The 26,394-nt window shown below is 54.7% G+C and overlaps 1 protein-coding gene and 1 non-coding gene across 7 annotated transcripts in view; one reads left to right on the forward strand and one right to left on the reverse strand.

Annotated features, from left to right (window-relative positions):
• LOC100350716 (carnitine O-palmitoyltransferase 1, liver isoform) overlaps window positions 1-26,394 on the forward strand; it is a 48,746-nt gene that overhangs the window by 18,392 nt on the left and 3,960 nt on the right. For 5 of the 6 annotated variants that reach the window (XM_089312129.1, XM_051827867.3, XM_089312237.1 and 2 more), the window contains exons 5-18: window positions 424-525; window positions 3,949-4,086; window positions 6,241-6,318; window positions 7,897-8,004; window positions 8,746-8,830; window positions 13,646-13,841; window positions 15,007-15,195; window positions 15,825-15,930; window positions 17,746-17,862; window positions 19,610-19,774; window positions 21,081-21,215; window positions 24,358-24,510; window positions 25,079-25,192; window positions 25,415-25,507. In XM_089312129.1, the coding sequence (XP_089168255.1) occupies window positions 424-525; window positions 3,949-4,086; window positions 6,241-6,318; window positions 7,897-8,004; window positions 8,746-8,830; window positions 13,646-13,841; window positions 15,007-15,195; window positions 15,825-15,930; window positions 17,746-17,862; window positions 19,610-19,774; window positions 21,081-21,215; window positions 24,358-24,510; window positions 25,079-25,192; window positions 25,415-25,507 (1,779 nt within the window). The remainder of the gene's footprint in view (window positions 1-423; window positions 526-3,948; window positions 4,087-6,240; window positions 6,319-7,896; window positions 8,005-8,745; window positions 8,831-13,645; window positions 13,842-15,006; window positions 15,196-15,824; window positions 15,931-17,745; window positions 17,863-19,609; window positions 19,775-21,080; window positions 21,216-24,357; window positions 24,511-25,078; window positions 25,193-25,414; window positions 25,508-26,394) is intronic. The other variant, XM_089312167.1, reaches the window with a different exon arrangement.
• Window positions 671-797, reverse strand: LOC127485138 (small nucleolar RNA SNORA17). Its single transcript, XR_007912317.1, has one exon. It is a non-coding gene; the product is annotated as a small nucleolar RNA SNORA17 (small nucleolar RNA).

Below are 26,394 nucleotides of genomic sequence, written 5' to 3' on the forward strand. Positions count from 1 at the left end.
TGTCCTTAGTGACGTCAGTGAGCACTGACAGGGCCGGCGCTGTGGCGTAGCCGGTAAAGCCACCGCCTGCAGTGCCGGCATCCCCTATGGGTGCTGGTTTGAGTCCCGGCTGCTCCACTTCCAATCCAGCTCTCTGCTATGCCTGGGAAGGCAGCAGAAGATGGCCCCTGCCCCTGCATGGGAGACCTGGAAGAAGCTCCTGGCTCCTGGCTTCGGATCGGTGCAGCTTCTACCATTGTGGCCAATTGAGGAGTGAACCAGCAGATGGAAGACCATTCTCTCTCTCTCTCTCTCTGCCTCTCCTACCCTCTCTGTGTAACTCTGACTTTCAAATAAATAAATGAATCTTTACAAAAAATAGCAAGTTTTATACAGCCAGACCCTGAATATCCTATCACCTTTGAAAGCATCATTTTTTTTCAGGCTATGGTCAAGATCCTTTCATGCCGGAAACCCACGCTGTACAGTTTCCAGACTTGTCTGCCGCGCCTGCCTGTCCCGGCCGTGAAAGACACTGTGCACAGGGTAGGTGTCTCACCCGTCTTTTGAATTAAGGCACATGTCTTCATCATGACCACCAGTTTGTTTTCTTTTTTTTTTTTTTTTGCGAAGTGGACAGGGCTGGAGGCGGCCGGGCCGCGCCCCCCGTCCCGCCGGGGCCCGCCCCGCTCGTGTCAGGCTGCAAACCATTCTGAGCGCCCACGGTCTCCGGGCACCGAGCGTAGAAACAGCCACTTGCTCTCTGCCCGCGGCCACGCACAGCTCCGCGGCCGCTCCCGCGGCGGTGCCGGGCCAGGCCGAGCCCGCGGGCAGCGACCAGTTTGTTTTCTATATTTGGCTATGTTAGCTCTTAGCAATGAACCTTGTAGAGTTGTTAAAAGAAAGTTTTTTTCCTAATTCATCACTTACTGTATATTTGGTGTTTTTAAAATGGTATCATGTTTTATAGAGAAACTGCATGGCAAAAGTTTTATTTTTAACAAGTTTATTGAGGTATAATTTATACACCATACAGTTGCATATTTAGAGTGCATAACTCAGTGAGTTTCAGGGTATTACATCACTGTTTTAAATGTGGTAAATATAGACCCAATAAGAAATTTATCATTCTAACCATTTTCAGTTCAAGTGGTACTGATTATGTTCATAGTGTTATACAGCCGTTGTCACTATTATTTACAAAATGTTTGTGTTGTCCCAGACTGCAGCTCTACAGTAACTCCCTCTCCCCTCCCGGGGCCTCCGCTGCCTCTCCTCTGCTTTCCCTCTCGGTGAATTTGCCTGTTCTAGCTGCCTCCCGTCGCTGGAATCCTCTGGTATCCGTCCTTGTGTGACCTCTGCAAGGCCATTCCTTCCAGGCTCCCTGCAGCGTGTGGCAGAATTCCTGTTTGTGGCTGAATGTTTCCTGTGTGGAAAGACCGCCTGTCCGGGTTGATGGGTGGTGGATGTTTTTTACCTGATTTTTTAAGGGCACCAGGCCAGTGTGCCTCTGCTGACTGGGACAGCTGACTGCGGGAGTGACCACCCCCATTCCAAAGTCAGAACTTGTCTTGAGACTTTGACAACAGCCGTTGTCACAGTTGCTCGTTTCCTCCTCAAAGCCACTTCTTTCTTTTTTTCATTTAGAAAAAGGGAGGGAGTGGCTCTATTTCTTTGTTTCTTTCTTTGTACAATTGGGAGAAAATATTCCTGGCACAGGTTTCACTCATTTTCAAACAAACAATTCACTGGCATTAAGCACATATTAGGGTTGTACAACTATCACTACTGTCTAGTGCCAGGACTTTCTCATCACGTAAAACCCCATTCCCGTTAGGTAGTCACTCCCCGTTCCACTGCCCCCACCCTGCCCCAGCCCCTGACAACCAGCAATCCACCGCCTTTCTCTGTGGGTTTGCCTGTCTGGACATTTCATGTGTGCTTTTTTTTACTTGACATTATAATTTTCAGGGCTGTAAGCATGGGCATGCTCCCCTTTGTGTGGCTGAACTGTCCATCCGAGAACATCTGAGCTCCTCCCTTTGGCTCCTGTGGGTGGTGCTGCTGCAAGCACCCACACCCAGGGCTTCCTCTAAGCACCTTCTGTCAGGTGCCTTCTGCCCGCACAGGAGGCACCAGGCGCACGGCAGTTCTGTGTTCAGCTTCATTCACTGAGCAAATACCATTTTACATGCAATCCAGCAATGGATTAAGGGTTCCAGTTTTTTCACAGCACCATTTTATAATTTTTAAAATTCATTTTCTTCTTTTAGATTTTGTATTATTTTCAGTGTATTTGAAAGGCAGAGAAACAGAGATCTTCCATCCACTGGTTCATTCCCCAAAAAGCTGCAACAGTCAGGGCTGGGCCAGCCTAACCCAGGGGCCAAGAACTTAAACTTGGTCTCCAGCATGGGTGGCAGGGATCCAAATATGTGAGTCATCATCTGCTGTCTCCACGGTGTTCATCAGCAGAAGCTGGGTCAGAAGCAGAAGAACCTGACTCGAACCAGGGCACTCCAGTGTGGGGCAGGCATCCCAAGCAGTGATTTAACCATTGCACCTAACAGCCAGAGGCCCTGCTCAAAAGCTATACACAGGCTGCCAGCACTGTGGCATAGCAGGCAAACCCACTGCCTCCAGCACCGGCATTCTTTATGGGCTGTGGTTTATGTCCCTGCTGCCCCACTTCTGATCCAGCTCCCTGCTAATGCACCTGGGAAAGCAGCGGAAGACGGCCCCAGTCTTTGGACCCATCCATGTGGGAGACCTGGAAGAGGCTTCTGGCTCCTGGGTTCAGCCTGGCCCAGCCCTGGCCATCCCAGCCACTGCAGCCACTTGGGGAGTGAACCAGCACTTGGATGACCTCTGTTTCTCCCTTTCTGTCTCTGTAACTCTGCCTTTCAAATAAAGAAGATACATCTTTTTAAAAAATTATATGCAGGCCACCTTCAGGCTCAGGGTTTGAGCCCTGATGTGGTTATTCAGTTCCCATTGGCCTTGGGAGCTCCTTCCCATCTATGCTGTTCGGTGCTGTCACCTGTGCCTTGGGACTGGTTAGACCACGAACCCCCAAAGAAAAAAAAAAAGCCAGATGTTCAGTGAGTGTCTGCCTGTCCGGCTGAGCTCACAGCTCCTCCTGCATGTTCAGAGCACGACTTTCTGCTTCCTTAAGGGAGGGTCCTGTGGTTCAGCCTCAGGACACTTCCCAGGTGCTCCTTCGTAGGGGATGGGAACCTATCCCTAACTGCAGGGAGGGCCCAGAGACCAGCACTTCCCAAGGCTCCTTGTCAGATGGAAGTGCTTCATGGAGTCCTGGCACGAACGGCAGGGCTATCTCCCTAAGTTCTCGTACAGGTACATGTCACAGGCTTCGCCGTGCCTTTAAAAAGCCTCACGTGTGAACTGCTTCCTGGGTGCCTGCCCACCACGGCAGTGCTTGTCAAGGAGGGAGTGTGAAGACCTGAACCTGCAGCCCTGCACCTGGCCTTGGCCTGGTGTCATGACCTTCCCCTTGCCATCATGCCTGCTCCCTGGCCTGCTGTGGGGAACCTACCTGACCCAGCACCAGCTCCCGGCACTGCCCTGTCCCATCCTGGATGTATCACCATCTCAGGTCGCCTAGCTTAGGTGAAAACACTTTTTAAGTGCCAAGTATTAGAACAGAGACACTCTTACATTATCTTTGTGAATGGATACTGGAGACTGTACTGTGGTGACTTTCTGATTGACGCAGGATCCAGAGCGCTTTTAAAGCCCCTAAACGATGAAGAAGTGTGAGGATTTAATTAGCATTAGCTACAGCGTCATTTAGCTCTGGGGTGAGTTAACTTGTCCAAACACTGTCAAAACCGACATGGAGAAGGTTGTCAAATCTTACGACTGTGTTAGAATTTCTTCTACGGCACAGGACAGAAAGCTGTAGGCTTTGATCAACATGTTTTGACGTGGTGTTTCCCTCAACCTCAGTACCTGGAGTCCGTGCGGCCGCTTATGAAGGAACAGGACTTTAAAAGGATGACGGCGCTGGCCCAAGACTTTGCTGTCAATCTGGGGCCAAAGCTGCAGTGGTATCTGAAGCTCAAGTCCTGGTGGGCTACAAATTACGTGAGTACGAGTCTGCGACGGCTCTTCTTGATGGCACCTCTCGGGACGAAAGTGCTACTTGGAGGCCAGGGTAACGGCTGAGGTGACAGATTGGGCTGGGCCCGTGAGGACCCACGAGCGGGAGAGGGGACGGTGCTGCCCACGCAGGGCGCTCGTGCTCGGGAGTGAGGTGCGGCGTGGTGACAGCTGTACCCAGCACAGGGGTCCTGCGCCAGGCACGTGCTGAGGGTGTGTGTGTGTGTGGGGGGGGGTCCTCTGCATCTTGCTCCAGAGCCTTGTAGACTGCGGCTTCCCTCCGTCCAGTCGTGAACGTGCCGCCCCGCCCCTGCTCCTTCCTCTGGCTGCTTCCTTTGTGTCAGGGAATGGTTTCTGGGCTCGCCGGTCAGGGACGTGGTGCGGTCAGTCGTATGGGCGGGGGCGGTGCCCGTGGCCTCTGTGGAGCTGGATTCGGCTCAGGCTCTCATCAGCGTCAGCTCCTGGGAGACGAGTTAGCTGGTGCGGGCGGGGCCGGGACCTGGCTGAGCTTCCACCTTCAGAGAGGGAAGAGCAGGGGGCTGGGTCCTGAGGAGAGAGCGTGTTCCGTGCGTCCCCGTGAAGCCAGCAGGCGGCGCTGGACGTGGGCATCCCGGTTGGGGGCAGTGCCCGAGGGAGCGTGCGAGGCCTCGGGCTGGCCCTGCTCTGTTTGTGGTCGGGTGCTGGTGACGCGGGTGTGCTGAGTTTGTCCAGAGTGACTTGCCGCACACTTAGCCCCCTCCCCACACACGGTTCTGGACGCCTGTGTGTCCAACACAGAGCTCCCAAGGTTCCCAGGACAGCGGCAGGTGGCGCGGTGAGGAAGAGCTGGCTGTGGGCAGGGCGAGGTCGGGCCGTCCGTGCTGGGGAGGGAAGCTGACCGTGCTGCCCTCCGGGCCAGTGCCGTGGCTCCAACCACAGAAGTCGAGTGAGACGGTGCTTTCTCAGGGCGCTGGGAAGTGGGCAGTGGAGAGCCCGTCTGTGGAGCAGAGTGGATGGCATTTTTTTGAAGATTTATTTAATTTATTTGAAAAGCAGAGTTACAGAGAGGCAGAGGCAGAGGCAGAGAGAGAGAGAGAGGTCTTCCACTTGCTTGGTGCACTCCCCAGATGGTTGCAACGGCCAGAGCTGCACTGATGTGAAGCCAGGAGCCAGGAGCTTCATCCAGGTGTCCCTCATCAGTGCAGGGGCCCGAGGACTTGGGCCATTTCCCACAGCTTTCTCAGGCCACAGCAGAGAGCTGGATTGCACCCGCATTGCAGGTGGTGGCTTTACCTGCTGTGCTGCAGCGCCAGCCCTGGCATTGGTTCAGCGGCTGGTGCTACGGCACAGCAGTAAGCCACACCTGCAATGCTGGCATCCGATGAAGGCACCAGTTCGAATCCTGGCTGCTCCACTTCTGATCCAGCTCCCTGCCAGTGCGCCTGGGAAAGCAATTGAAGACGAGCCACGTGATGAAGCTCCTGGTCCCTGGCCTCTGGCTATTTGGGGAATGAACCAGCAGACGGAAGATCTCTGTCTCTCTCTCTCTCTCATACACACACACACACACACACACACACACTTTGCCTTTCAAATAAATAAGATAAATTGTGAAAATTTTTAAATAAAATGTGTACAGGGCCAGCATTTCGGCGCAGCAGGTTAAACAGCTGCTTATGATGCTGGCATCCATATCTGAGTATCAGTTCGAGTCCAGCTGCTCTGCTTCTGATCCAGCTCCCTGCTAACATGCCTGGGAAGACAGCAGGCAGTGGCCCAAGTACTTGGCCCCTACAACCCATGTGGGAGATGAGGATAGAGTTCTTGTCTCCTGGCTTCGGCCTGGCCCTGACTTGGCCATAGCAGCCGTTTGGGGAGTGAACCAGCAGATGGAAGATGGATCTCTCTCTCTCTCTCTCTCTCTCTGTCACTCAGCTTTTCAAATAAATAAATCATTTTTTTAAAATATGGTCCTTTTTGTTGTAACCATCTATAATAACCTTATAGCTATGTCTCTAGTTAAAACAAATTCCCCTTCCTTTCCCGCTGCCCACAGTCTCCCTCGTCAGGGCAGCCATCTTCTGCACTGGCCCTGTTAGGTGCCGAACGTCTGCCCCATAGCACTCACGGTGCCCCTGTGGCTCTCGTCTGCCCCACTAGGTGACGGACTGGTGGGAGGAATACGTCTACCTGCGCGGACGCGGGCCGCTGATGGTGAACAGCAACTACTTTTCGATGGTGAGTCCTCCAGCCGCGTGCGTCTGATGGGGACCGTGTGGGGCGTGGCGACCGTGGGAAAGCTCTGGGGAGCGGGGACCCCTGTTCCTCTTGGCCCTGCCTCTGCTGCCCAAGCCCGCACAGCCCTGTGAGGGCCCAGGCTCCCCAGAGGACCGCGGGTCGTCCTTCCGTGCTCCCTGGGTGCTCACGGGTGCAGAGCTGGTGCAGAGAAGTCTGGATGGCAGAGACAGCTCTGTGGCCAATGGGAGCTGCTAGCCGGCTGCACCCCTGCCCTGCTGTTTCCTGACTTAGTGCCGTGACTCAGTGCTCCGCAGCCGAACGAGGCCCCAGCCCCTGGAGCAAGGGCACGTGGGCCAGCCACAAATGTGCCCTGTGCGCTCGGCCCCTCACGTACGGGCTCAGACGCGAGGGTCGTGCGTGGTCGCTGCCCTGGGTCTCGGCCTTTCTTTGTCATCTGAACAGGGCGGTTAGGAAGCGTCCGTGGCCCTGTGTGGTGACTGGCCAGTCCGATCCTGGCCATCTGCTCTCTTCTCTCCACCTCCCTGTGTCCTCAGTAGCATCAGCTGCTTTTTCTTGCAGTCTTACTCCATTTCAGGCTCCTCCTTGTCAAGGTCCTTTTTCCACGTAAAACAGTTGCAGCCTGGGAGACAGTCAGCTGGGGCTCGGGACTGATTCCCTGCGCCGGCCGAGAGCCGCAACCGAGGCCCTTCCCCCCGGGGACGCGTGTGTGCAGCCACAGACCCACAGAGAGAGGCCCTTCCCTCCCTCGCCAGGCACTCGCCATGCACATGGGCTTTTCCCAAATATGCGTTTTTCCATCTTCTCTTCCAGTTGTGGAAAATGGAGATGTTTAGAACTGTGTCTCCAAATTTAGACAGTGCTGGCACAGCTGTGGATAAAAGACTGTTGTATTTTTGGTCACTTAATATTCAGAAACTTCCTAATTAGCTAATCATCACCTGGCTTATAGTTATGCTTTTCTTTCTGTACATTTATACAAGGTCATTTGGGGAAAATACTGTCATTTTTTTAAAAGATTTATTTATTTCCTTGAAAGTCAGAGTTATACAGAGAGAGAGGAGAGGCAGAGAGAAAGGTCTTCCATCTGATAGTTTACTCCCCAACTGTCCACAACGGCTGGAGCTGTGCTGATCCAACGCCAGGAGCTTTCTCCAGGTCTCCCATGTGAGTACAGGGACCCAAGCACTTGGGCCATCTTCTACTGCTTTCCCAGGCCACAGCAGAGAGCTGGATTGGAAGTAGAGCAGCCAGGTCTTGAACCGGTGCCCATATGGGATGCTGGTGCTTCAGGCCAGAGTGTTAACCCACTGCGCCACAGCGCCGGCCCCTGTCTACTGTCATCTTTACTAGCCCAGGAATACATGGGGACTGTGTTCTTGTGGAACAGTTTTGTGGGTTAGACTCCCCTGTTATAGAGTTCCGTCCTCGTCCACTTTGTGTCACAGCACATGTTACCAGATACAGCCGCAGAAACTGCAGCAGTGTGGTGACGCGCTAGTGCAGTTGGATGAGGCTGTGTCTCCTCGCGGCATTTTCTCTGCTGCCCTGTACTTTCAGGATCTGCTGTACCTCACACCAAGTCACATTCAGGCAGCAAGAGCTGGCAACACCATCCACGCCATCCTGCTCTACAGACGTGAACTGGACCAGGAGAAGATCAAACCAGTAAGCGAACACCTTTTAAAACAGTTCTATAAGTCAGCTTCATTGAGGTATAATTTACATATTGCCCACAGAAGATGTACAGTTTACAGTTTAATACCTTCTGACGTATCTATCTATCCACCCCGAAACCACCACCATGCTCAGGCCCGTGAGGCTGTCCCTCGCCCAGGGGTCCCCTCGCCCCTTCCCGGCCCCCCGCCCGGCCCCGCTGCCCTCTGCTTTCCTGGGCTCCAGATTCCTGGGCCGGTTCACAGCCTCACGTGAATGTCCGCACAGGGTGGGCGCGGTCGGGCTTGGTTTTGTTTGTTCCTGTCCCGTGGCGTGATGAGGTGGAGACTGATCGTAGTGAGTGCTAATGGACGTACACCTGTTGTGCTTCCATTCTGCCCTGTCCTTCCCGGAAACCCTTGTTTGTCTCTGAAGGAGAGGGGTATGCTAACGAGCAACTCAGAGGGACAGGCGTTTCCTCCTGGAATACCCTGCGCCCTCAGTGTCACTTTATACATGCCCAGTGAGGCCGTGTGACTCAGGAGGAAGTAAACGGGCAGGAAGCCATACCCTGGCCCGGCCCAGCCACCCCTCGGGATCCACCCTGGGGCGACTGGAAAAGATTAAGTCAGACCACGCAGCGTGAGGAGAAACAAGTGCAGCACTTTAATGTGTGTGGGTTAATTCATTCTTTCTTTCACCATGTAGGATTTTTATGTTTGTTCGCTGGTTTAAAACGTCTTTTTATCGCAGATTCTGCTGGGAGCCACCGTCCCCCTCTGCTCCGCTCAGTGGAAGCGCATGTTTAACACCTCCCGCATCCCGGGAGAGGAGGCCGGTGAGTGAGGCTTCCTCGGGGCTCCGCGCCAGGGAGCTCTCACGCTCAGAACTGGGATGGAGGAGGGCCGCAGGGGTGAGGGCCTCGCCCGCCTCTCCTGAGTGGTGGGGCTGCCAGACGTTCCTTCAGTCATGTTTTCTTTATTGGGCTGCGGCAATGGACCTGATTCCAGATCTTCATTTGTCTTCAATTGAAATGTGTCCTTTAGAGCGCTTTTCTAGGACTGCTTAGAATATTCCTTTGTCTTCTGGATTCCCGAGAGGGCTTTCGCTCGTGTAACAGCTTGTGAGGCTTGTAAAAGGCTCTGAACTGATCCAGCTTTCTAAACGCAGTGTTATAGTCCAGGCCTTCCACACTGTGGGCCCTGGCCAGCGTCTTGTGTGGCAGTGGTCAGGGGCCTCACCGTGCACTGTCCCAGCCCCGGGCAGAGTGACCAGCCGCCCTCCCCAGCTCTGTGCACGGGGCCTGGGCACTGTGCTCTTTTCTAGTCTAAGATTTTTATTTTTTCCTGAGGCCATTTTGTCCCATCTGTTAAAGTTGCCCAGAAATCTTGGTGTTTGCTAAAGCAAATCCTTGCTTCTTCAAGACTGTCTTGGCCTTTTTTCTCTTCCACATGCAGTTTAAGATTAACTTCAATTCCATGAAACTAGCTTTTTGGAATTGCTTTGAAATTCATAAATAGGAAAACTGTCATCATTGCAACATATTTGTTTAAAATGTACTTATTTATTTGAAAGGCAGAATTATAGCAGAGGCAGGAAGATCTTCTATCTACTGGTTCACTCCCCAGATGGCTGCAACAGCTGGGGCTGGGCTGGGCTGAAGCCAGGGGCCAGGAGCTTCCTCCAGGTCTCCCACGTGGGTGCAGGGGCCCAAGCACTTGGGCCATCCTCCACTGCTTTCCCAGGCACATTAGCAGGGAGCTGGATGGGAAGTGGAGCAGCCGGGACTCTGTGCCTATATGGGATACCAGCATTACAGGCAGCAGCTTTACCCACTACGCCGTAGTGCTGGTCCTCATTTGGATTATTTCATATTTTTATATAATTATTTATATATTTGAAAGGCATAGTTACAGAGAGGGGGGAGAAAGAGAGAAGGAGAGAGAGAGAGAGAGAGAGAGATCGAGAGAGAGAGATCTTCCATCTGCTGGTTCACGCCCCAGATGGCCTTGACAGCTGGAGCTGGGCCAATCTGAAGCCAGGAGCCAGGAGCTTCTTCCAGGTTCCCACACAGGTGCAGGGGCCCAAGGACTTGGGCCATCTTCCACTGCTTTCCCAGGCCATAGCAGAGAGCTGGACATGAAGAGGAGCAGCTGGGACTCGAACTGGTGCCCATATGGGATGTTGGCACCGCAGGCGGCAGCTTTACCTGCTGCGGCACAGCACCAGCCCCTTGGATTATTTTAATAACATGTTATTGACAGATATTCTGTGAGCCAAGGTACATGGGCAAGCAAGACTGGTTTAGCAATAATTTATCGGCCAAGTTTTACTTTATGGAGGAAGTGCTGTGCCTTAAGCAGCAGCAGCTCTGGAGGGGCTGGGGAGAGGACACACACAGTTTTGCCTCACAGGAAGAGCTGTGAAGGGCTATGCCCCAGGAAGAAACAGCCCCCAGGGGGCCGGCATTGTGGTGTAGCAGGCTAAGCCATACCACCTGTAACTCTGGCATACCATTCGGATGCCAGTTCAAGTCCTGGCTGCTCCACTTCCAATCCGGCTCCCTGCCGGTGCACCAGGTAAAACACTGGAGGGTAACCCAAGCACTTGGGCCTCTGCAACCACACTGGGGACCTGGATGAAGCTCCTGGCTCCTGTCTTTGGCCTGGCCTGGCCCTGGCCATTGTGGCCTTTTGGGGAATGAACTGGCCCAGCCCTGGCCATTACAGACAGTTGATGGAAGGTATCTCTCTCTCTCTCTCTCTCTCTCTCTCTCTCTCTCTCTCTCTGCCTCTCCTCTGTCTGTGACTCTGGCTTTCAAATGGATAAATAAATCTTTTTTAAAAAGAAAAGAAAAGATGTAACAGCCCCAAAGAGCTGTGTTTCAAGAAGTAGCAGCCACTATATGAGGACACTTGTGTGTTGCAGTTGATTTCTCAACAACGTTGCAGTGGATTCGTTTCTGAGAGGAGCAGCGTGGTGGGGGCAAGAGGCTCGCAGTCACCACACAGACCCCAGGAGTCGGGTGAAAGCAGGCTTGAGGGGAGCAGCCCGAAGACTCGTTTATTTCAGTTGGTACAACATCTTATATAGCCAAGACCAGCCAATCTGGTCAAGGGGCGGTCTATGCCCCAACCAATCACAGCCTGTTGCCAGGCAGTTTCCAAAGCCATCCAATCACAGCCTGTTGCCAGGCAGGCTCCATTGCCAGGTGGGTTTCAAAGCCATTCCTGAGTAACTGACGTGCACTTGCCAGTGGCCACCTTGGCATGGCCTTCTCATTCCACCACACTTGTGTTTTCTGGGCCTGGTGACAGTGGCCTGCCTCTGTGTCCATGAGCCAGCCAGGGGAAAGCTGTGTGTCGTCCAGGCGGGAAGCTGTCAGGTTGGAGGGAAGTGGGTGGTGCTCTGAGAAGAGGGTATGAAGAATTCCTGCAGAGGCCTCAGTGGGGAAAACAGTCCCAGCCAGATGTATGCTTTCATTTGAGTTGGGGGCTGGGGCATCTTTTTTCCCTAACAGTCGCACTGTTCTCTGTAAAGATCTCACTCGCCGCCTGTTAGAGTTATGCTCAGCTGCCTTGTTGTTCTGTTGTTCTTTTCAAGTTGTTGGCTACTGAGTGTATTTGCTTTCTGTGGCCGCCGTAAGGAATACCACAGACTGGACAGCTTCCACAGCAGACGCCGACTCTCTGGAGGCTGTCTTAGCAGGTCGCTTCCTCCTGAGGCTTCTCTCCTCGACTCTGCAGATGGCCGTCTCTCCGTGTCCGCACGTGGCCGACCTCTGTGTCTCTGAGTCCTCGTCCCTTTGTATAAGGACACGGTTGGGTGACATTAACCCGCCTTTCTGGCCTTGCTGAAGGGCCAGTGTCTACATAAGGTCACTTCTGAAATACTGGAGGCTAGGCCCTCACCTCTCCATTTCAGGGAGCGGGTTAGCCCGTACTGGGCTGTGAGAGTGCAGCCGACCTCGACAGATGACTCTGTCCAGCTGCGTTCTTGCTCATTTAAACACTTCAGTAGTTCCCTTCCAGATCCTTACCCTTGGTTTGTTTTTCCCTGTCTTACTGCCCCACCCAGGATCTCAGGTAAAAGGTTCCCTGTAAGTGGTCGTGGTGTGATGGTGTGAATTTCTTGTTTTGGTTCTGATTTAAATCGAAGGTTTCAAATGCATGTTTGCTCCAACTTTCTGTAGAAACCCCTTAGCAGCATAAGTAAGTCCTCTGTCTCTACTTTGGTAGACGTTTTGAAGATGGATGCTGATGTGTTTGGGCCTTCTGTAGCTGGGTCCTTCTTAAAGGCCACTTCCTGCGGGGTGGCAGTGGGTCCTCTCTCATCCCTGGGCGAGGCTGGTCCCATTGCCATGTGCTGTCCAGCTTCTCCTGCCTTCCCCGTGAGCCGCTGTCTTGTTAGGCCGTCACTGCGTGCCCTACACTGAATGGCACTTGAGAAGACGTTGGATGCATATTTGTGAAATATATTTATTTCTTCATGCCGTGTTGAAGCTGCCTGAAGTTTCTGTCTGTTTTAGTAATTTTTACCCAACAACCTTTGTTCTTTTGAGCTGTTCTCCATTTCCCTTTCAGAGAATATCTTCTAAGCTTTCCAGTGGTAATGAATCAGTAAGAACTAACTGCCCCATTTGAATGCTTACTATCTATGAGATTTATGGATATTGTTTTTTTTTTTTTAAAGATTTATCTACTTATTTGAAAGTCAGAGTTACACAGAGAGAGAAGGAGAGGCAGAGACACAGAGAGAGGTCTTCCGTCCACTGGTTCATTCTCCAGTTGGCCACAATGGCCGGAGCTGCGCTGATCCGAAGCCAGGAGCCAGGAGCCTCCTCCGGGTCTTCCCATGTGGGTGCAGGGACCCAAGGACTTGGGCCATCCTCTGCTGCTTTCCCAGGCCATAACAGAGAGCTGGGTCAGAAGTACAGCAGCCCAGACTCGAACCGGCGGCCATAGGGGTTGCTAGCACTGCAGGTGGCGGCTTTACCCACTACACCAGGAAGCCTGCCCCTGGAAATTGTTTTAATTCTAGTACAACCACACCATTTTATAGATGGGAAAATTGGAGCCAGCACTGTGGCACAGCAGGTTAAAACCCTGGCATGAAGTGCCAGCATCCCATATGGGCGTCAGTTCTAGTCCCAGCTGCTCCACTTCCAATCCAGCTCTCTGCTACGGCCTGGGAAAGCAGTAGAAGATGGCCCAAGTGCTTGGGCCCCTGCACCCGCGTGGGAGACCCAGAAGCTCCTGGCTCCTGGCTTCGGATCCGTGCAGCTCCAGCCTTTACGGTCATCTGGAGAATAAACCAGTGGATGGAAGACCTCTCTGTCTCTACCTCTCTCTGTAACTTTGTCTTTCAAATAAATAAAAATTAAAAAAAAAATTGATGGGAAAATGGAGGCTTAGTCAGGGTTGAGTGGCTGCCCAGATCCTGCACCCACTGAGCGGCCAGGCTGAGGGGAGGAGCCAGACCTGTGAGATGGCGAAGTGCTCGACCGCTGTGTGCTCGGTGCTTGAAGGAGGCTCGGGCGTGGGCGCATTACACCGAGGGTAACGCGGGGTCAGGACTCGCGGCCGTTCACAGCCCGGGGTGCCGCCGTGGCCATGACCCTGGACTGTGTCTCCCCCCCACCCCCGTGCCCCAGACACCCTGCAGCACATCCAGGACAGCAGGCACATCGTCGTGTACCACAGGGGGCGCTACTTCAAGGTCTGGCTGTACCACGACGGGAGGCTGCTGCGGCCCCGCGAGATGGAGCAGCAGATGCAGCGGATCCTGGACGACCCCTCGGAGCCCCAGGCCGGGGAGGAGAAGCTGGCGGCCCTCACCGCAGCCGACAGGTGCCCGGGGGCCCCCAGCCCTCCCTTCCCCGGGGTCCGGCCCCGTCAGGACCTGCGGGAACACCCGAGCAGGACGGGTACCCGTGCGTGCGGTGCCTGGTTCTGTGGCAGCAGGTCCCGCCCCAGGCCTGGGGGGTCGCAAGAACAGCCGGGATGCAGGGGGTGCTTTGGCCGTCTCTGTGTGTGACCGGCTGATACGTGCAGGCAGTGACCTCACAGCGAAGAGCAGAGTCAGGCTTTGCGCAGGTGGTGGGTCAATTTGATAGGAGCCAGAACCGCCAGCCGAGGCCCCTGTGTGAGGGTCGGTGTCCTTGCCTCTGAACGAGAGTCACAGAGGTTCTGATGACGCGAGGATGTGGCCCTGCGAGCCCCGCGGCCTTTCTTGCCCTGGGCGCTGTATACAATGGGGCCACATAATTGTGGCTGGGTGGGGCAGGTGGTGAGCCGTGTTCCTAGCCTGTACCCGGATGCCAGTGGTGACCTGGTTGTGACCACTGGAAGAGTCTGCAGACCCTGCCCCATGTCTGCAGGGCGGCGGCGTTCAGGGCCAAGCGCTCCTGGGCTCCCGCAGCGTGATCACTGTTAGGTCCTGAGAGGAGCCGGGCGGGGGGTGCGGGGGCGTCAGGAAAGGGGCCTGGGGGGCCTGGCCTGGATGCCTCCTCCCCACAGAATAGCTGTGACTTCAGTTCCCTGATCGGAACGATGGGCGTGGCAGCGTTGGGAAGACTGCGGGGTCACCCGGCACCGGCGAAGCGCTCTCCCGTTTGCTGTGACTTCTGCCGGCGCCCACTCGGGATGCTTCCCGTGCAGCTGTGGGCTTGGCGGGGCTGGGGGGTGAGGGGCGCCCACTGGGCCCTGGCTCTGCCGCTCCCCGGCAGGTGCACCCTCAGTGCAGTCTGCGTGCTGGCCGTCCCTTCATTCAGCACTGACTGAACAAGAAGCACGGCCACGCTCTGGGCTCTGTCGGGAGCAGCAGAACAGGAGGCCTCTTGGAGCAGCCGTGAGACAGTGTCAGATAAGAAAGTCACGGATAAGACGTTCGCCTGCAGGGAATGGCTGGAAATGTGTAGCGGCTGCGCTGTGCCGTCCAGACGTCACCTGCAGGCAGCTGTCACCGCGTAGCCGCAGGGCCGGCCGGGTGACCTGCATTTAATCCTCTCTGCAGAGTGCCCTGGGCCAGGTGCCGCAAGGCCTATTTTGGACGTGGGAAGAACAAGCAGTCTCTGGATGCCATCGAGAGAGCGGCGTTCTTCGTGACGTTAGATGACACCGAGCAAGGGTACAGAAAGGAAGACCCAGAGACCTCCATGGACAGCTACGCCAAGTCTCTCCTGCACGGCAGGTGTTTCGACAGGTGAGGCCCTGACCTTCGGCTGGACGGTGGCCTGGGAGCAAGGCCGTGCGTGGGTGACGCCACCCTCGGTGTCTGCGTGCTGAGGACAACGCCGGCCTCCAAGTAGTCCTTAGCCTTTTCTTCCTCCGCCAAAACCGTCACACCCAGCTGGAGACCCTCCCTGCGAGTGCGAGTGACCCTCTGAGTGGGGATGCTAGCGGGTCCTGGTGCCGCTGGTCCCCTGGCCCCGGGGGAGCGGGTGGTGTGTGGGGCTGGGTGTGCACCTGGCCTGGGCGTCGGCTCTGGCTCTGCTTGCCGGCCCTGCGCCTGCGGTGAGGCTGCTGCTCTCCTGCAGCCCCCTCTTCCTCATCTGCCAAGGGAGGGCTGCCCCCTGCAGGGCCCGACGGGGTCTGCTGAGGACGGTGTGCCCTGTCCTGCTCCCTGGCTCAGGACGGACCAGCCCTCGTGTGTCTGAGGCAGGGAAGCAGGGAGTACTTAGCCTGCCATCCACACTCCCACAGAGGTTCAGCGGCACTGCCAGCTTTAGAGGGCGGCGGTGACGCCGTCAGCTCAGCCCATCCAGAATGGAGCTCCCGTGGAGTTCTTGGTTATTTTGCCATTTCGGTTCCATTAACATGTTTGTTTCGTAGGTGGTTTGACAAGTCATTCACATTTATCATCTTCAAAAACGGCAAGATAGGCATCAATGCAGAGCACTCCTGGGCAGATGGGCCTATTGTCATCCACTTCTGGGAGGTGAGTGTCTGAGTTGTAACTTGAATGTGGAAACTGCTTTGCAAAATCCAAACCCCATATGAAGTGTTTTTAAAGGATTATATTTTTATTTATTTATCTGAGAGGTAAGGTTACAGACAGACTGTAACTCTCCATCCGCGGGTTCACTCCCCAGATGGCCACAACGGCCGGAGCTGCACTGACCTGAAGCCAGGAGCCGGGAGCTTCTTCTGGGTCTCCCACGTGGGTGCAGGGGCCCAAGGGCTTGGGTCATCTTCTACTGCCTTCCCAGGCCATAGCAGAGAGCTGGATTGGAAGAGGAGCAGCTGGGACTTGAACCAGTGCCCATATGGGATGCTGGTTCCAAAGGCAGAGGCTTGGCCCACTACACCACAGTGCCAGCCCTGGCTCCCCCAAACTAAATTTAATTTTGTAATATTTGTCTAGTTGCATAATTCACATCTTTAACATGCACTGGTACTATGTACAAAGCACTAAATTTAAAGCATTCTTTGTTTCTTCTAACTTGGCTTCCCTAAGTAACAGCACCTCTAATGCCATCCTGTTATGGAACAAAATAATGAAATAGCAGTCAATTGTCAGACTGTGACTCAGAGGGAAAACTGAAACAGTTCATTCAGAAGTGATCTATCCCTTCAAGTTTGTCCTGCTTACTAAGTTTTAGGTTAAATAGAAACAGGAGTATGAAAATCTTGGTTTATGAAAAGGCAGCATCCCTTTTACCTAAACATAATCTTAATTTTTAAAAATAGCAGTTATGTAAATCCCTCCAAGTTCCTGTCATCCTCTCTGCTGTGGTTTGAATATGATTTGACCTCAAACTCAGGCGGATGTTTTAACCCTGAAGTGATTTAATGCCGCTAAGAGGGTAGGAAGTGAATCCACTCCCGGTGTAAGGAGGGGGGTCCTGAGAAGATAATCCCGAGACTGCCTTGGCCCAGCCTTGCTGTCTGCTTCCCGGCTCCCGGGTACCTCTACAATGAGCTCGTCACTGCCTCTGCCACCTTCACTGGAAACCCCGCCAGTGGGCGGCTCAGTCTCTCTTTTCCTTAGCAAACTGTTTCCCAGGTGCGTGCTGTAAGACACACTAGTGCTTCGTTCCTTTCTGTGCTGAACGGCACTGCGTCGTGTGGACACACCGTAGCTTATCTGCATCAGCTGGCAGGCACTGAGGTGGTCTGCATGCTGCTGCTGTGAACTTCTGTGTCGGTCTCTGTGGGAACCTCTCTTCATTTCACGTCACTGGGGAAGGGCAACATCCTTGTCTGTTCTGTCACTCGTGCTTGGATGTCACTGGCGCTGCTCAGGTGCCCCGGGAGCCCTGTCCTAGGAGTCGGCTTAGGTTTCCGCCAGTGGAGGAGAGCCCCTGCTCTGTCTGGGCCTGCATCTCTGTGACCATTGTCTGCTGTCCTCACGTGGGCGTGGCAGTTAGTACCACACAGGTGACACAGGAAAGTCAAGGGCGTGGCAGCACCAGGGAGGCCCTGGCCTGGAGCCGGGCCCCGGGGCTTCCTGTTGTGAGTTTGCGGCTGACACTTTGAGTGTGCATCCTGGCTGTGCGCCTCGCGAGCCGTGTGGTCTTCAGCCAGGTGCTGACCCCTCCCGTGTCATCTCTCTCCTCCGGAGTGGAGCTGAGTCCCACCTCGTCAGGGTCTGCAGAGGACAGAAGTGCCGTGTGTTCTGTAAGCGCGCAGTGAGTGAGCCGTGATGGTGAACTCTACACGGTGTCTCCCTCTGGAGTAGACACGGACTGACGCAGCGCTGTCTGCGGTAGTGGTCACAGGGCCTAACCATGGCGACCTGTACTCCTGACAGAAAATCGTGGCCACCGACTGCTTCCAGCTGGGCTACACGGAGGACGGACACTGCAAGGGGGACACCAACCCCGGCATTGCGTACCCCACCAGGCTGCAGTGGGACATCCCGGAGGAGGTGAGTCCAGGGCATGGAGCCGTGGCGATGACTAGGGCAGGAACTCTTAGAACCTGGTATTCCGAATGTGTCCCTGAATATCACAGCTCAGCTGAAGTCAGTCGCAGGAACCGAAAACGTTTGCCCAGGGAATTTTACTAGGACCGTGCAACTGCCATGGCTCATGCTGCCTTGGAAACTTTAGTCAATGTTTTTTACTTCCATGTAAAACTTTTGGCCAAGGAGCCAGTGCTGTAGCGTAGCAGGTAAAGCTGCCGCCTGCAGTGCCAGCATTCCGAATGGGCGCCATTTCAACTCTCAGCTGCTCCCCTTCCCATGCAGCTCTCTGCTGTGGCCTGGGAAAGCAGCAGAAAATGGCCCAGTCCTTGGGCCCCTGCACCCACGTGGGAAGACCCGGAGGAAGCTCCTGGCTCTTGGCTTCAAATCGGCCCAGCTCCTGCTGTTGTGGCTGAGTGAACCAGTGGATGAAAGACCTTTCTCTCCCTCTCTCCCTCTCTCTGTCTATAACTCTGTCTCTCAAATAAATAAATAATAAAAACTTTAAAAAAAAAGTGGAGAAGCCAGGACTCCAGTCAGCACTCAGATATGGAATGCCTATGTCGCAAGCAGTGGTTTGCCAGCTATACCACAATGCCAGCCCTAATTTATAATTTTAAAAACTTAAAATAGTTTATTTTTGTTTTTCATAAGGATTCTCAAACATAACTTGCTCATTAGGATTCCTTCTGGGAAGGATTTTTGGGTTGGAATAACCCAACTACCCAGTTCTATCTCATGCAAGGAGGAATTCCTGGGGTCCAAGAAATAATCTTTGGTTCAGTGAAGTCCTGTTTCAGTGCTGTGGTCTTACCCGATTGATTCTGCCTCTCTTGCAGTCCTGATCCACAGAGAGGTTCATCTGCCAGACCATGTTAGCTTTGGATCCTTGTCACTGACCAAGTCACTTACTGTTTATTTTAAAAACTGTTAATAGACTTTGTGTTTTACAGCAGTTTTAGATTCACAGTAAACTTGAACACAAGGGACAGAGACTTCCCATACGCCTCGTTCTCCCACCCCTCTGTGCCCCTCCCCTACCAGAGCCTCTCCAGAGAGGCACATTCGTTGCAACAGTGAACCTGTGTGAACGGCACTATCACCAAGTCCATGGAGCACATTACAGTTTCTCCTGGAATTACCCATTCTCTGGGTTTGTAGATAAATTGAAAAATGTGCAGTGACATTTGCTCACTGTTAGACCGCATGCAGGATGGTTTCCCTGCACTGGAAACCCTCTGTGCGCCGCCTGCTCATCCCTCCTCCCTCGCTGCCTCCGGAGCCCATTTGCTCATCTTTCACTGTCTCCCTAGCTCTTCCCTTGTCAGAGTTGGCATCGTACCATATGCAGCTTTTCCAGATTGGCTTCCTTCACTTGCTAACCGCCCTTTGAATTTCCTCTGTGTCTTTTCATGGCTTCATAGTGCATTTCTCTCTTAGTACTAAATGACACTTCGTGACGTGGCGGTTCTTTATTTTAAAAATGGATCCCTCGATTACACGGTACACAACAAAAGCTTCATAAGACAGGATGCATGGTTGTTTGCAGTAGCTGTGGGGTTTTATCAGTCCCCACTTCTGGGGTCGCCCCACAGCTCCTGGGCTGGGGGACAGCACCGTCTTGCTAACTTACTGAAGCCAGCTGCCATTGCCTGCTGGGTGTGCCCCAGTGAACCTTCCTCCCCCGAGTGACGCCTGTCTCTCCTCTCAGTGTCAAGAGGTGATAGAGACGTCCTTGAGCAGCGCGGCGCTCCTGGCACACGACGTGGACCTCCACTCCTTCCCGTTCGACAGCTTCGGCAAAGGGCTGATCAAGAAGTGCCGGACAAGCCCGGACGCCTTCGTGCAGCTTGTGCTCCAGCTCGCTCACTACAGGGTGAGGCCACGAGCCGGGTCTGGGCAGCGAGCACTCTGGCGGCCCCGCGCACACGCCCAAGGCTGGCTGTCCAGTGGGCGTGGAAGGCCTGAAGCATGGCCCGGATGAGGACAGCTCCAGTACTGTGTGGTCTACTTGGGCATCAGCAAAGCACTGTGGGACAGCCACACTCCTGTGTTCACTTACTGTCGGTGGCTGTTTCCAGCTGCCGCGGCAGAGTGAGAAGGCGGCACAGAGGCTGTGTGGCCTTTCAAGCCCGTCATGTTTACTACCTGCGTTTTACAGCAAAGGCTGTGCCTCCTGCTCTATTCTGTGCAGTGTCTACAGAGGATGGATGTGATGTTAACTGGGGCGCCATGGTGATGGATCTGTGCTCCTTACAGCTTTCTGTGACTTTGCAAAGGCGTGCATTTAAGTTACACTCAAGGAGCTCACGCTACTTTTGAAAGTTCAGGATCATTTGTTTTAATATACTGGTGCTTGTGCCTATTCTTTGGCCTCTGGCTAGAAACAATGGGGCCCCATTCCCCAAGGTCAGTTATTTATGCAACACCGCATTTGTTAAAAATGATTGATCCATTTATATGATCTGATAAAAATGTAAATCAGAGTCACTCATTCCAACATCCTTTTTTGCAAGGGTGGCCAAGTGCCAGCTGTATTGGTACAAAGCTTTGCAGGTGGCACCACTCAGACCCAGCTCAGCCAGTTCGCTGGGCTTCCTGTGGTTCTGCCTAAACCCGCACCCCTGCTGTGGTGTGGGCTTCCTGCTCCGAGCTCCTGACCTTTCCTGTGTTCAGGAACCAGAGCTTTCTGGGGGCCTTCTGTCTGCTGGTGCCAGCCCCTCCGTGGCTGCTCCTCCTGCCCCACACAAATCCCGCCCCCCGGCTGAAGCAGCTGCCTCCACTGGGTTGGCGCCCCACCATGCACACACGATGGGGACTCGTCAGTGCTTTGTGTCCTCAGCCCACTTCCACTGTTGCGTGCGGATCTGCATGTGCGCTGTGCTCCTTCCGTGAGGAGATTTGCCCAGGGATAGCTGAGCGAGGAGGGATGCACGAGGGGCAGATCCAGGAAGCTGTCATGGTATCGCTGCACCCGAAGGGGAAACCTGGGTCACCCAGAGACTGATCCCTGCCTACTCAAAAGCCAATGCCGTGCCTGCCTGCTGCCACGTAAGCAGGTGTGCGTCCAGACACAACTGAAACAAAGATGCAATGAAGCCCTCACCAGCCCAGCCAGTCACCCTCTGCCTCAGCCCTGTCCGCCTGCCTGGCCCTGTACTGACGTCCTCTTCCTTCCCCAGGACATGGGCAAGTTCTGCCTCACCTACGAGGCCTCCATGACCCGGCTCTTCCGGGAGGGGAGGACGGAGACCGTGCGCTCCTGCACCACCGAGTCCTGCAACTTCGTGCTGGCCATGGTGGACCCCACCCAGACGGTAACACACAGCGCCTCCCTGCCTCTCCTGAGGGCTGTGGGGGAGCGGTGCGGCCCCTGTGCCTTCATCATGACCTCTCCTCCCCCCGCATCAACTTCCCTCCACCCTTTAGGCGAACAGCATGGACAGGACAGAGATCAGTGTAACACAGGAGGGACAGGACAGATGTCAGTGTAACATAGGGGGGACAGGACAGAGATCAGTGTAACACAGGGGGGACAGGACAGAGATCAGTGTAACACAGGGGGACAGGACAGAGATCAGTGTAACACAGGGGGACAGACAGAGATCAGTGTAACACAGGGGAGACAGGACAGACATCAGTGTAACACAGGGGGACAGGACAGAGATCAGTGTAACACAGGGGGACAGGACAGAGATCAGTGTAACACAAGAGGGACAGGACAGAGATCAGTGTAACACAGGGGGACAGGACAGACATCAGTGTAACACAGGGGGACAGGACAGATGTCAGTGTAACACAGGAGGACAGGACAGAGATCAGTGTAACACAGGAGGGACAGGACAGAGGTCAGTGTAACACAGGGGGACAGGACAGACATCAGTGTAACATAGGGGGGACAGGACAGAGATCAGTGTAACACAGGGGGGACAGGACAGAGGTCAGTGTAACACAGGGGGACAGGACAGACGTCAGTGTAACACAGGGGGACAGGACAGAGATCAGTGTAACACAGGGGGACAGGACAGAGATCAGTGTAACACAGGGGGGACAGGACAGAGATCAGTGTAACACAGGAGGGGCAGGACAGAGGTCAGTGTAACACAGGAGGACAGGACAGAGATCAGTGTAACACAGGAGGGACAGGACAGACGTCAGTGTAACACAGGGACAGGACAGAGATCAGTGTAACACAGGGGGACAGGACAGAGATCAGTGTAACACAGGAGGACAGGACAGACATCAGTGTAACACAGGGGGACAGGACAGACATCAGTGTAACACAGGGGGACAGGACAGACGTCAGTGTAACACAGGGGGACAGGACAGAGATCAGTGTAACACAGGAGGACAGGACAGACATCAGTGTAACACAGGAGGGACAGGACAGAGATCAGTGTAACACAGGGGGACAGGACAGAGGTCAGTGTGACACAGGAGGGACAGGACAGACATCAGTGTAACACAGGGGGACAGGACAGAGATCAGTGTAACACAGGGGGACAGGACAGAGATCAGTGTAACACAGGGGGGACAGGACAGACGTCAGTGTAACACAGGGGGACAGGACAGAGGTCAGTGTAACACAGGGGGACAGGACAGAGGTCAGTGTAACACAGGGGGACAGGACAGAGATCAGTGTAACACAGGGACAGGACAGACATCAGTGTAACACAGGGGGACAGGACAGACGTCAGTGTAACACAGGGGGACAGGACAGACGTCAGTGTAGCACAGGCAGGCATTCTTGCACAGCCGGGTAAGCTGTTAACGGGACGCACGTATCAGTGTTCGAGGCTCAGCTGCTGCGCTCCCAATCTAGCTTCCTGCAGATAGGCCTGGGGTGCAGTGGATGATGGCCCGAGTATTTGGGTGCCTTATCCCTAAGTAAGGGACATGTGTGGAGTTCCAGGCTCCTGGCTTCAGCCTGACCAAACTCCAGCTTTTGCAGGCATTTGGGGAGTAAAGCAGCAGATGGAAGATTTCTTTTGCTGTCCTTCTCACTCCCTCTGTCCCTCAGTCTTTAAATAACTATTTTTAAGAAACGAGAGATCAGTGTTGTATACTATGCTTCTGGAAATCAGATTGTGTTTCCTGAAAGTCTTTACAATAGAATCAGACACAACATGTGGGCAGAGGGACAGCAGGCAGATGCTATAGCAGAGTGGCGCTGGGGGCCAGCATTGTGGCATGGCAGGTGAACACTGCATCCCGAAGGAGCCCTGGTTCAAACCCAGCTGCTCCACTCCAAATCAGCTCCCTGCTAGTGCACCTGGGAAAGCAGTGGAGGACGGCCCAGGTGCTTGGGCCCCGCACCCATGTGGGAGACCCGGACGGAGTTCCTGGCTCCTGGCCCAGGGCCTGCTCTTGTGGCCATTTGGGAAGTGAATAAGCAGATGGTAGATCTTGCTCTCTCTCTCTCTGTCTCTGTCTCTCCCCTCACTCCTCTTTCCCTCCTCTCTCCATTACGCTACCTTTCAAACAAATAAATATAATATATAAAAAAAAAAAAAAAAAAAAGAAGAAGAAGAAGCAGAGCAGTGGAGCGGTCGGCGTGAGGGTGAGGAAGAGTGGCTCACGCAGCAGCCTTCCTCCTGGCCTCGGCAGGCTGTTGCCACCGCGGGGCCGTGGGTGCCAGGCTCGGGCGAGGGGCTTCTGCACGCTGCCTGTTGAAATCCCAGCGCCAGCCTGTGACGTGTTATCGCCTCCTGTTCATGCAGGAAGAAACAGACTCAGAGTAAGGCCGGCGGACTGCTGGCCACGCCCCTAGTACGTGGCAGAGGTCCGCTCGTGCCTGGGCCCCCGACCCCAGCCCGGGCAGGGTCTCTTCCGTGGGGCACTCTGGTCAGGAGAGGCTCCCCGTTCCTCTGGAAGAGGTCAGCAGTGTCGTGGCTGGTGGCTCTGGTGTGGCTTTCCAAAGACAGCCTTGAGGAGCAGGTGGGCACGGGGCAGGCGGCCACAGACCGCCCCTGAGGGCACCGCGCACCCTGGTGCGATTCCAGCACCGAGCCCGGAGAACCTGGAGCAGCCACTCAGGGCGATTTCAGAGGCCCGGAAGCCCAGCTCTAGGAGCCTCCTGGGCCAGACCTCTCCGCAGGGGCGGTCACGTCCCAGGGTGACGCGGTCGTGAGCGAGAGGACAGAACTCCACGTGCAGACCGGGAGCCGGGGCAGCGTGCGCTCTGCCACCCGCTGTGTGACCGCGTGTGTGTCGGATGAACCGACGCAGGGCCGGCAGGCACACAGCGGCCCTGGCGTGCTTCCCCAGAGACCTGCCCCTCTGTGTGGAGACCCCCCCCCCCTCCATTGCAGGCGCCAGTCTGGGCAGGGGCAGCCGCCCCCTGTGTGACGTCAGGAGGCCCCAGGTGCCTGCACCCCTGCCGAGCAAGCACCTGCCCCCTTCCCCGGGAACGTCGGCCACGTGGCCTGGCTGACCGTGCGGGCCCCCTTTGCCGCGCAGGTGGAACAGAGGCTCCGCCTGTTCAGGCTGGCGTCTGAGAAGCACCAGCACCTGTACCGCCTCGCCATGACCGGCGCCGGGATCGACCGGCACCTCTTCTGCCTCTACGTGGTGTCCAAGTACCTCGCGGTCGAGTCCCCGTTCCTGAAGGAGGTGAGGCCGCTTCCCGGGGCGGCTCCCTCGTCCACTGGTGGGCTCAGCACGAGTGCAGGCCTGCCGCCTGGCGCCTGGAAACGGGGGTGTGGGCTGCGGGGCGGGACGTGCGTCTGCAGCGCGGGCGCCGCTTGTCGTCAGTCCCTGGAGGTGTCTGCGGCAGGCTTAGCCCCTGATTCAACAGATACCTCTAACCTCGAGCTCTTTGTACAGAAGAGTGAAAATGAGAAGTGGTGTGCTCTGGGTGTTTATCATGCTATTTTTAGTATAATTTACTTAATTGTATGTTTACAGCATTTAATTTGCATAATGACCTGGACGATCCCTGAAAACAGCAGCCGCCTCCCTGCCCTGCTGAACGGCTTATCTGCCTCCTTCCCTGTCTCAGCTGGTGCTTGCTGGTGTTGAGCCCACCAAGGCCAATGCCCTCCCCACCTCACAGCCTCTGCAGGGCTCTGCCCTCAGCCAGTGAGGCCCGCGAGGGTCTGCAGCAGTCACAGGAGCAGCTGGGCGTTTTCTCGCCCTCCCTAGTGAAAGTGTCCTTCAGCGTTGTTTCCCACTTGACCAGGTGTTGGCCGAACCATGGAGGCTGTCAACAAGCCAGACGCCTCTGCAACACGTGGGGCTGTTTGACTTCAACAAGAACCCGGAGTACGTGTCCAGCGGAGGGGGCTTCGGACCGGTAAGTGCCCTGGGTGTCAGTGTTCACAGACGAGCCACACCCGTCGTCCCACTGCAGGCCGGCCTTGGCTCCAAGGGCCCCGTACCTGTTGGTGCACCGTGACGCAGCCGTCCATACGGACTGTACAGACATCAATGGGAGTCTTGTGTGTAGAGTATCAGGAAGTCCCTTTTTCACATCATGTCGTTTACCAACAATAACTTAACGTTGATGGTTCTGTAGGTTGCAGACGACGGCTATGGTGTGTCGTACATTATCGTGGGAGAGAACCTCATCAGTTTCCATATTTCCTCCAAGTTCTCCAGCCCCGAGACGGTAAGTAGGCGAAGAAGTTCCTTTTTCTAAAGAAGGGTTACTTTTCCTTTTTCTTTATAAGGGAGCATGTGGGGAGCAACTCGGACTAGACTAAGTTACTGGAATTAAGACTTATTCTATGCATCTGCTCTCCCACAATATGGCGCTGGGAGAGGAGGAAACAGCTTCTACGCAGCTGCCTCCAGTTCAACCAATAAACAGCAGGACCTGCTCCTGATTGGAGGAGAGCAGCGTGCTCGGCGTGTGGGTAGCAGAGTTGGGATTGGTGGAAGAGGACTATAAAGGAGGAGAGAGACAACATGCACCAGGAACATCTAAGAGGAACATCCAGGTAACATCTGAGCAGCCCCCAAGAGAGCCGGCCGGCGGTGTGCCGCTCCCCCGCGGAAGTGGGGAAAGTGGCAGGGGGAACTGCCCTTCCACGGAGGTGGAAGGGTTGGTAGCCAACCCGGGAAGAACCAGCAGCAAACCCGGGGAGGGCCGAGCAGACCAAAGAACAGTGCAGGGTCCTGTGTCGTTCCTCCACGAAGAGGGGGAGCGACAGGAGCACATCTTTCATTTGACAGAAATTTTTAATTCAGTTGTCTATTCCCTTACCAATACATGAGTTTAAAAATTCTCTTCATCTCTTAATGAAACAGACCTTATTTGGTTTAACATATTGATGTTTGCTGGAGGCAGTGGTTCTAAATCTTAATGGTGGGCTGCATTGGAACTTTCAAAATCTACAACACTTGGAATGTGGACCAGGAATAGTGTGCACACACCAGGAGGTTGACGTGCGCTGTGGACCGGGATCCTGGGGCCTGGGTGGGTGCAGCTGTGGGCTCCTACTCGCACGTTCAGTCCTGGTTCGTAGTCTCCTTCGCACACTGTGCTCCGCCTGC

The sequence above is a fragment of the Oryctolagus cuniculus genome, chromosome 1, assembly GCF_051225735.1.
Source record: "Oryctolagus cuniculus isolate XC-2025 breed Fujian yellow rabbit chromosome 1, ASM5122573v1, whole genome shotgun sequence".
Lineage (NCBI taxonomy): Eukaryota > Metazoa > Chordata > Mammalia > Lagomorpha > Leporidae > Oryctolagus > Oryctolagus cuniculus.